Below are 10,102 nucleotides of genomic sequence, written 5' to 3'. Positions count from 1 at the left end.
TTTTACATGACATTATATATGTAAAATAAAGTACAATTTCCACTTAATTCAGTCTTCAAATATTTTTTATTGGAAGGCCATGCATTGCCTTCATTTATTGTATTTCAAATCACTGTACATTTACTTTTGTGAAAACACTGCCTGCATTTTCTAGTACAAAAAAAACCTAAAAATTGTTTCAGGAATGTAGAGAAATATCCAACTTAAATAGCGAAAAAGTGCACCATAATTACTGCTGCACTGCAGTCATTTCTGCATTTCCCATGTTTCTTAAATAACTATCTTGTCTGATAACACACGATATAAAGAGCAATTATGAAAAACAGACATTTACATATACTTCTAAAGTCTTATTGAGAATATCCTGTTGGCATTGGATAACCAATCATAGGCGCAGCTGCAGTAGCAGGATATGCATATGCCTGTTGGTTCATACCATTGTGAATATTTGGAACATTACTTCCATATTGCTGAGTGCTGTCATAACCATTCTGGTAAGTCCCTGTTGGATTACCAGTCCTAAAACTGGTCTGTATACCAGCAGACACAAAATTACTTCCAAAGCTCCCATTGGTGTAATTTGCAGCACTGTAAACACCATTTTGAGTTTTTGCCCCAAAATCTCTCTTAAGCAGACTAGAGTAACCTCGGTCATAATTTTCCCTGTCTCTAAATGTATTAAATCCACCCCTTTTGCCCGCAGAGTATCTGTCCCGACGGTCATCCTTCATGCCTCCTCTACCCCTGGACCGACCTGTCAAGAAAAAAATTGCAGACCTGATTATTTCCATGGCATAAATCATTACTAACAAAAGAATTAGGTCTATCTGTGAAATATTTTCTCAACTCCGTTCTGCACGGAAGATTTTTACTCACCCGCCAATACCATTTAAATTGATTTGTAGGCAATTAGGTGACCCCAAACCACCGACATTTCTTATCAAAGGTTGGTCTTACCTGAACCTCTGTCTTCGACCAACTGAAGCAATTTGGGATTAATTGCTTGATTAGCTTCACGAAGCACAGAGATAAGGTCGCTCACTTGCTTTATGTTATTAGGTGTAAAGAAAGTGTATGCTGTGCCTGTTTTGGTACTGCGAGCAGTTCTTCCAATTCGATGAATATAATCCTCTGAGGAGTTAGGGTAGTCATAATTGATGACAAATTTCACATCTTCCACATCTGTAAGGTGTTGCAGTGTGGCAAAATAGCAATGTACGGAGTTTTGCACACCACAACAGCCAGACCAAAAATAAAAAGTTAGACAATTGTATTCCCAAGAAGGTATGGGCTGCAAAAAATACAGTTAAAATGGTTATCCATTCCCTGTAGGAATACCATTGAGGTTGGGCGGGGTGGGGGAGGGGGGGAGAAAAAAAGAAAAAGCACACGTCATCCTTATGCCTCATTACCCACCCAATGATGGAGCCTGTCAAAAGGACGTGTGTATTCCCTAACACATTCCCAAATTAACAATCCCCTTACAGATCATCAAGTGACATCTGAATGCTTCTGCGCAGTAGGGCCACTATTAAAGGTTCACAGCAACCTCCTCATGTGCTCTCGTTTTGAGGACCTTTCAACAAAAATATACATGGTCCTTTGCATTACACACATATCAGAAGTTCAAAATTCTGGCCACACTGCTTGTCTTGCCAAGACCTTACAACCGCAGCTGCAAGAAAAACATACCTGTCCCCCAAAAGTTGTTTTTATGCACTGTGTCTCGTCTAGGCAAGCGCTTCCAAGAAGCCAGGATTCACTTGAGAATGTGTCTCTCTCTGGCAGGTCTCGACATGACGACTACTGTGCAGGTGAGGGAGGAACTTTCAAAGCACTGCTTTCTTTTCCCACTAAGTGTGAGAAGTTGCTCCTGCTCTAGATCTTATGTGCCAGTACTCACCAATTTGTAAAAGGCTTAGTACCTTTTAAAGCTGCTCTCTCCATTTCAAACTTGAACAAAAATTTCATTGAACATTGAAGTTTGGAAATATTTCTTCGACATTTCAGCAAACTCACTGAAACTCAAAGACCCACAGATCACAGTAAACAGTTTGAAACAATGCTGTACCATGGCAGTCATGCAAAGCATGGGACAGAAGAAATACCACGGCAGTGAACTGTGAGGATAACTTCCATTTTTTTCCCCCGGAGAGAACAGTTTACGGGGCAGAGGTGGTATGTTCTGCCTTTTGAAGATTACTGGCACACTTTCAGCTTTTCACCTCTCTAATCGACTGGAAGCAGCCAGCCGATCACTAGTCCTCCATCCCCCTCGAGTCCTCCGATTGTCATGCCTAGGCCTTGCCACAAAGACTGCACCTTTATATGAAAAAAACTTAGAAAAAATGCAGAGGTTAAAGAAAGCAATAAACTTTCTTTAAAAAAATTATATGGAGATCTTCTGAGAAACCAAGCCATGAATTCGAGTTTGTACTAACCTAGCCCTCTGGAGGCCACATCTGTAGCAATCAGAATAGGAGCCTTTCCATGTTTGAATTCTGCAAAAAAAACAAAAGGCACACATATAATTACTGACGTGAATGGGATTCTAGGTTTTGGGGGAGGGGGGACTTCACTTGAAATACTTACCATTTAGAACCCAGTCACGCTCCTGCTGACTCTTGTCACCATGGATACCCATGGCAGGCCACCTAAATTAAAGGAAAGTTACGTTAGTAGTCACATTTAAAACCTCATAGATTTTAATCAAGTGCTAAACTATTTTTGGTTACAGACCCTTTTAATTTCACTTGAAATATTGTATATACAGTCTTACCTATACTACCAGATTATTCCTTTGAAACTCAAATCTACCACTGATTAAAGTTTGCCCTTCCCCTATACTCAGCTCTAATAAATATCTGCTTCAATGGAAGAAGCCCACATACCCATCTCTCCTCATTTTTCTAGTGAGTTCATCACATCTTCTTTTGGTTTCAACGAAAACAATGGTTTTATTCTCCTTCTCACTCATGATCTCTTCCATTAAACGAATAAGCCTTGAAGGAAACAAAAAACTGTGAATTCTAAAAGAAGTCCACGGTTATGATGAGCAAAACACTAACTTTAATCTACATGGCTACAAGTTAAAAAGAAAACACCTGCTTAACCTTTCAAATAGTTGTACCTTTGGTCCTTAAGTAAACCACAAGAATCTTTTTTCTGTAAGAGTGCTATATTAAAATAGTGATAACCAACAAGTACCTGAATGAAGGAAGCAAGACAATTTTCAGAGTGACTGACAGACTAATTTCAAGTTAACAGATTCCACCCAACTGAAAGTCACTTTTAAGATAACACTTGGGGGCTTCCCTGGTGGCGCAGTGGTTGAGAATCTGCCTGCCAATGCAGCGGACACGGGTTCAAGCCCTGGTCTGGGAAGATCCCACATGCCACAGAGCAACCAGGCCGGTGAGCCGCAACTACTGAGCCTGCGCTCCCAACAAGAGAGGCCGCGATAGTGAGAGGCCCGCACACCGCGCTGAAGAGTGGCCCCCGCTTGCTGCAACTGGAGAAAGCCCTCGCACCGAAACGAAGACCCAACACAGCCAAATATAAATAAATTAGAAAAAAAATAACATTTTAAACAATTTGTGAAGTTTTTATAGTCAAACTTACTTTTCATCCTTTTCTACGTCATGACACACATCCACAATCTGAAGAATGTTGTGATTTGCACTCAGTTCTAGTGCACCAATGTTTATATGAATATAGTCTTTCAAAAAATCTTCAGCAAGCTGTCTTACTTCTTTTGGCCAAGTAGCACTCCACATTAGGGTTTGCCTATCAGGCTAAAGATTTTTGGATTAAAAAATGCACTGTATTCTAAGAATGGATTTAGAGCTAAATTTGGAGAGAACACATTTGAAGGGCACTTACTCTTATCTGATCCACAATCTTCCTTATTTGGGGTTCGAATCCCATATCAAGCATTCTATCTGCTTCATCAAGGACAAGGTAGGTGGTTCTTCTTAGATTGGTTTTCCCACATTCTAAGAAGTCAATCAGTCTTCCAGGTGTTGCAATACAGATCTCCACACCTTCAATTAAACACACAAATGCAACCATGACATCTATAACTTTCAGCATCACCAGTGACAAATAAAACCTTGTTACATACCTCTCTCCAAATCACGTATCTGTGGTCCCTTGGGAGCACCACCATAAATACAAGTGGACTTCAAGCGACATGCTCTACAGTATTCAGCAGCTACTTGCTGTACCTGTTGGGCCAGTTCCCGAGTTGGTGCCAGCACCAAGCACTATGGAAAGAGAAAGTGGAACACCTTTAGCAGATTCCTGGATTCTAGTTTTAGAGTGACAATTTATTAGTGTTACACACTGGCAGATGATTTACTTTGTCAATACCCAAAGCAACTTTGTCTCTAGGTAAACCGGGTAAGATCACTAATATCTCTATATAAAACCACCACAAATTGACTTTTGCTGTATATTCTACAAATTTCTACACTTCTAACCAAAAACTGATGGAATATATATGTAAACTTACAATAGGCCCATCACCTCTCTCTAGAAATGGCTGATGATTGATGTGGACAATGGCAGGCAGCAAATACTATTCAGGGAGAAAGCAAACAACAAAAGTTATATTCAAATACTTCTGGTTTATTTTAATTCCCAACCCATTTTCTCTAGCACATGTCACATAACTTGAAAGTTCTCCCAAACTTACAGACAATGTCTTCCCAGATCCAGTTTGTGCTACCCCAACCATATCCAATCCACTTAGAGCAACTGGCCATCCCTGAGCTTGAATAGCTGTAGGTTCAGTAAAATTCTGCCTTGCAATCACATCCATGACGTTTGCTGTAATTATTGACAGCAATTAAAAATAAGTAATGCCAAGAAAAAAAAATTAAAAAGAAGAAAAAAGTGGGGAAAACTAGCACTTACCAGGGAAGTTCGCTTCATAAAAATTCAGTACTGGCTTTGGACAGTTGTGACCTCTGACTGTAATTTCCTTGCTTCTTCTGTATGTCTCTACCTCTTGCTACAAAACAAATCATAAAAATCCAGTGAAATCTCATGACAACTCCCGCTAACTAAAAATAAATCCCTGAATTTATAATTATCTACTTTAAGATGACCTTCAAAAATTTGAATCCACATACAGAAAACTGCATGTAGTACAAGAACCACCTATTATGTTACACTCAACTCTTCCACGTAAAAGTCAACGTCCCATGTCTCCAAAAGTGAGAAACACCTCTTCCCCAACTACTTACTTGGAAAACATGAGTTTCCCAAAATTTGCAAGAAATTTCTAGTCAGGTTTTGATTCACCGAAAAGTCAATGAGTTATAGCCTAATGAAGCCACATGAAATTACTCACTGCTGTACGCCTAGCCAAATCAGGGTGTTCCTGATAAAAATTCTTCTCAAATTTGGGCAGTTCATCAAGATTCCACTTCTTTTTAACCAGTTTCTCCCCAGGGTTTCCAAACTTCTTTCCAGATAAGGGCCCTGCCCTACTTCCTCCAAATCGAGGGGCACCAAACCTAAAATTAAAAAAAAAAAAAAAAGTTTATTTTCAACATGTACAGACTTACCTACCATCCCTGAGCACATGCTAAAGATCAATGAAAGATTGGAGATGGAAGACCCAGCTGTCCTTAGCGATAGTCATTCTTTCAAAAGCCACAATAAGCACCGCATCTCCCTCATTTCACGTTGTGCGAAGTCCACACCACTGAAGCCAAATCAAGAGCCCGGGATTTACCAGGTCGGAAACTGGCTGCCCGAGCACTAGTTCCGATTACAAGAATAAACAACAGCTGGTTGCTACTAATCTTTTCCACAAGACTAAAAATTAAATGTCTAAGAACGACAATAAAGAAAGAAGAAAACAGCTTAATAGTGACGCTATTTACCAGCCGTCCTCAAGCATAAGAGCTTTGGTTTTAATGGATATCGGAACAACACAGGCAGTGAAAGCAGAACAAGGAAGATGGTCTCGGAGACAGTCATGCAAGCCAATCGAGTTGGGGGGATCCCGCAGTAGGACTCCCGACCGAGAAAGCGACATTATATAACGCAAAGAAAAAGAGGAGGAGGAGCTGGAGACTACCGGGGGAGGAGTCCCGACCCGGGCGGAGTCGGCCGGGCGGCGTTCCCGCTGGGGCGGCGCTTCCCCCTTTGTCTCGCATTTCTCTCTGCGCCACATTTTCTCGACGCTGCCATTTTGAGCTCCTCCGCCGGGCGGGGTAACAAAGGCGCCGCCGCCATGTCCGCCGCCGGCATTTTCTACCCACGGCTCAAGCCACATGGCCGACTTCCGAGATGCCACCTGCCCCCGCCGCATTAACGGCTTCGGAGGCGGCCCCCTCGGCACCCACAGAATCCCTGAGGCCCCTAAAATTCCTCCCGAAACGTTGCACCTAAGAGCGGCGACTTTGCCTCGAAGCACTGTGCTTTCCTTCCCTAAAAATGCGCTCCTCGAAATTCTCCCAACAGCCGCTAAATCATCGAGGCCGCGATGCCCCCCTCCCACACAAAAGGCGATCTTAAGAATCGTTAACAGGAAACTCCCAGTTTTGGACAAATATCAAAATGGCGCAAACCTTCTTCAATGGAGGAGGCCCAAGGATAAGCTGAAGAAGGCGAGTTTCCACCGCCACCCCGCCCCCCGCAACCCTCATCGGCCTCCCATCCCCCACCCACCGGGCCTGACAGGTCGGTTCCCACACTCACCCTCGATCCCGGCCGCGGTCTCGGTCACTCGAATAACCCGACATGGCGTCAATGGTTGCGGTTGGCGGGGAGCGAAGCGGAGAGAATCGAGTGCGGCGAGTCGCTGGAAGTGGCTCCGGCGACGGCGAAGCCTTGCGGGGGCGGCAGCGGCGGACGGACGGTGATGACAAGAACCAGTGCTGCCGACAAAAGACCGGTGGAAATGAATGAGGTGCCGGCGGCGTCCCGGCAGCCGGTTTTATAGCCTGGACCGCCTCCTCCGCCGCAGAGAATGCTGGGAGCCGCTCTATGACCTAATCACTCCGCCCCTGCGCAGAGGCCGCAACGCCAGCCGGCGTTCCGGCATCCGCCATGTTTTCGCCCCTCCCCCCGCAGCCCCTCCCTCAGCGTCGCCCGTTTTTCGCCCCTTACAAGGGTGGGCCCACCCGGCCACCCTGCCCCCCTGCCCCCCTGCCCCCCACCACTGGGATGCCTCAGCTTGCACTCTTTTGACTTCACCTTTTTCTCGTCTTTCACACTTCAAGGAAGCCACTGCGCCCTTTTCCAGGTACAGCCCAGACAATAAAATGGCCAGGCGAACCCGCTCTGTCCACTTGGAGATGTTTACGTCTCCAGAGAGCTTTCAAGCCCATAACCAACCAAAGCGAGAAGGCGGAGCCTGACATTGTCACGTGGCTGCCCCCTCCCCCCGGGTGAGCGGGCCGCACTACTTCCCCAGTTGGCTTCGGCGGAGGAGTACAAGACAGAATAGCTCACCGGAAGTGCTGTGCTAATGCCCTCGGGAGATCGGCCTGGGCTGCTGGGTGACCCGGGCTGTCAAACCCACCCACCCGAGATCCCCTTAGCGGGATCTGGCCGGTGGAGAATAGTATCTAGAGCCCGCAAACGGCCGCCTCGGCACGTGCTGCGAAAGGAAGTGCTCCCTTGGTGACCAATCAGCAGCGAGAAGCCGTTTTAACGTCCCTCCCTCTTCCACCCCTCCTTCACGGCCCTTTCGTTAGGTTCTTCTTTCTGTCACTGCTGGGTTTGCGCCGTGAGGCCCTCCCAGGACACCGTCCCGCGCGCGCCCGGCTGGGAGTCCGGCGAGGACCTGCCTCCGCGACATGGCCTGCTCAGAGGCTGGTGAGTCTCGGCCTTGAGCCCCGGTTGTGTGTGGACTGAAGCCGTACAGTCCAAGTCCTCGAACGCTCCTGCCCATCTTATCTTGAGGCCTCGGGCGGGTCTGGGCTGCCGGTGGGGCTCGTGACAGACACCCCGTCGTAGTCGGCGGGTTTTCTGAATCGGGTCTGTCAGCCCCGCTCCCTGGCCCCTTCGAAGCGGTCGAGCCTGGTTTGGGGGCGGGAGGAGAGAAGGGCCCTGCGGCGAGGCCCGCAGCACGCCCGCCTCTTGGCTGCAAAAACGGACGGTCAGAAAGTGTCCTTCCCCGGACAGCTGTTTCTCTGGGGAATGTGCCCTCTGCTCTTGCATTGTGGGGATTGAGGCCGTACGTGCATCTGTTTTGAACTTCCGAGGACTGGCATTGTAAATATCTGTTGATGCCTCTTCCAAAGTAGAATAGTGGTGGACTTTTCTCTTCAGTGCTTTCTAGAGTTAACCGGCTTTGTCCAGCGCCGCTTTTGAAAAACGAATTGATTTGGTTGTCTAGGACGCTTTCATTCTTTTCTCCCAGACAGCGTTCAAACCAGTTGTCATGGCTTGGTCAGCTGTGAGTAATGGGCATGGGGAGAGGGAGATAATGTGCCTTGAGGACACACTTACACATACACACATTTATTTCTAGACATACTGAAGATAACGCATACAGAATAAAAGAATTTCCCCCTTACTCGCTAGTTATTTGAGGGAATAAGTGTTTCAAACTTGGTAAATTACCTTTGGTCGAGAAACCCTTGAAATTTTGCTAATCCCAACGATAAAGGGGTGATACACAGGAAACTTCGACAGTATTGGTAATGTGTTAGCTCTGAATTTAGAGACTTTTTATGTATTTCTCAAATTTTCTTTCATATACATCAAATATAATTAAAAATGGAACAGATGCAGTAATGTTGGTGTCGTTACTGCAGTTCTTATGGTGTCATTACTCCAGTTCTTAACAGCCTAAGTTAATCACCACCTGTTTGGGCATCAGAGAAATTCCACCTTGAACAAGATAATTAGGTAAAAACATGACTAATGCTATGGGGAATTTGAAGCACCATCCATTAATTGGTTTCTAGTAACCTCAAATTATTATTCACAATCTGTCTTATATAAAACATAATATTCCTGTTTACTTGTAAATGTGTTTTAAATAAAAAGACCTATGTATGGCTTGTAAAATGAGGACTGCGGTAAGTAACGTAAGATTTTAGGTTGCAACAGTGAGAATTGGATCTGCATCATAGTTTTGACTACATTGAAATTATTGGAAGTCATCTCAAGAAATTAAATACATCTTTTCAAAAATCATGACTAGGAGGGTCTTTGAAATTCTCTAACAATCAAATTCCTTATCTTCTATAGAATTCAATGTTTTTGTGGGGGTGGTTTTTTAAATGAACGTATATGATGTTTTCTAGTACAAGTTAAGGCTGATCTTTTCCCTTCCTTTCCCAACAGAGTGGGTAACCATTGCCAATAATCTTCTTTTGCAATGTCACATACACCTGAGGATTCGAGAACTAGAAGACTGTGATGCTAATGTTTTTATTGCTCTTTATCAGTCTGTTTTGGGAGAAAAGGTACCAGGTAAGGGTACTTAAAAGTGGGAGTAATAGTGTCTGTATCTTAGGCCATAAGTTTCTAGGGTTTTCTAGTTAGATCCTATAGTACATATAAAATCTTGAGTTTTCTCTTTGCGTACATCTTATTTCTATCTAAGTAATAGCATTCATTGCCTTAATGAATACCTTAGGAGACCCACCTGTAATAACTGCCTTGGTCATCAACTGTTTAATCATTCATAATGCCCTGTGAAAGTCACACCTTTTCTGTAAATGTACCTTCATAGTTCTAAAATTGAGTGGAATTTGGAAACTTGTTGAATCCTGGAATTTAACCAATGTTACGGATAAGAATTGTTGTTTGCACTTTGTTCCCAGTTAAATATCTCAGAGTTCTTATCCATAGATTGCTTTCCTGCCTCTGTATCTTTATATAGTTTATAACCATTAAGCACTAAAGTTCTGTGTAGTCTCTCTTCCCTCCATTACCATGAGTCAGTGCCCTCATCGCTTCCTGGAATAATGGGATGGCCTCCAGCTGGTATCTTTGATACTAGTCTCAACTCTCTTTAGGGTTCAGAGGCAGGTAGTTATTAGACCAGTCTTTTAGAATACTTTTTTCATCCTTCCCCAAGACATTCATCTTCCTCAATACCAGAGGAGAAACTCCAAATTTAAGTTGT

General features: G+C 44.2%; 2 protein-coding genes across 11 annotated transcripts in view; one reads left to right on the top strand and one right to left on the bottom strand.

The window, feature by feature from the left end:
- Positions 1 to 47: 47 nt before the first annotated feature.
- Positions 48 to 7,591, bottom strand: DDX5 (DEAD-box helicase 5). 4 transcript variants are annotated; one of them, XM_082442061.1, is made up of 14 exons: positions 7,471 to 7,591; positions 6,715 to 6,893; positions 5,357 to 5,522; positions 4,918 to 5,014; positions 4,697 to 4,830; positions 4,514 to 4,579; positions 4,124 to 4,265; positions 3,883 to 4,043; positions 3,622 to 3,794; positions 2,892 to 3,002; positions 2,593 to 2,654; positions 2,442 to 2,501; positions 958 to 1,182; positions 48 to 754 (listed from the first exon to the last, which is right to left on the bottom strand). In XM_082442061.1, exons 2-14 carry the CDS (start codon positions 6,756 to 6,758, stop codon positions 351 to 353), a joined length of 1,845 nt encoding a protein of 614 aa, XP_082298187.1. In that variant the 5' UTR covers positions 6,759 to 6,893; positions 7,471 to 7,591; the 3' UTR covers positions 48 to 350. The 4 variants fall into 4 exon arrangements, with proteins under 4 accessions (XP_082298187.1, XP_082298186.1, XP_082298185.1 ...); XM_082442060.1 differs by lacking the exon at positions 7,471 to 7,591 and adding an exon at positions 7,213 to 7,372; XM_082442059.1 differs by lacking the exon at positions 7,471 to 7,591 and having other exon boundaries at positions 6,715 to 6,938.
- Positions 7,592 to 7,698: 107 nt separating this feature from the next.
- CEP95 (centrosomal protein 95) overlaps positions 7,699 to 10,102 on the top strand; it is a 72,340-nt gene continuing 69,936 nt past the window's right edge. For 4 of the 7 annotated variants that reach the window (XM_082442035.1, XM_082442031.1, XM_082442030.1 and 1 more), the window contains exons 1-2: positions 7,699 to 7,836; positions 9,316 to 9,444. In XM_082442035.1, the coding sequence (XP_082298161.1) occupies positions 7,818 to 7,836; positions 9,316 to 9,444 (148 nt within the window). In that variant the 5' untranslated portion in view covers positions 7,699 to 7,817. Of the gene's footprint in view, positions 7,837 to 9,315; positions 9,445 to 10,102 lie in introns of those variants that run through there. The other 3 variants (XM_082442034.1, XM_082442032.1, XM_082442033.1) reach the window with 1 other exon arrangement.

Source organism: Balaenoptera physalus (genome assembly GCF_965194825.1).
Source record: "Balaenoptera physalus genome assembly, chromosome: 20".
Taxonomy (NCBI): Eukaryota; Metazoa; Chordata; class Mammalia; order Artiodactyla; family Balaenopteridae; genus Balaenoptera; species Balaenoptera physalus.
This window is presented reverse-complemented; position numbering and strand designations above follow the sequence as displayed.

What these genes read in the sequence shown, in the direction of transcription:
- DDX5 (XM_082442061.1), bottom strand. Translation starts at nt 6,758, where the DNA reads ATGTCGGGTTATTCGAGTGACCGAGACCGCGGCCGGGATCGAGG. An exon ending in AGAGAGGTGATGGGCCTATT is followed by an intron (nt 4,266 to 4,513) that starts GTAAGTTTACAT and finishes CTCTTTCCATAG; the next exon opens with TGCTTGGTGCTGGCACCAAC. An exon ending in AGATTGTGGATCAGATAAGA is followed by an intron (nt 3,795 to 3,882) that starts GTAAGTGCCCTT and finishes AAAAATCTTTAG; the next exon opens with CCTGATAGGCAAACCCTAAT.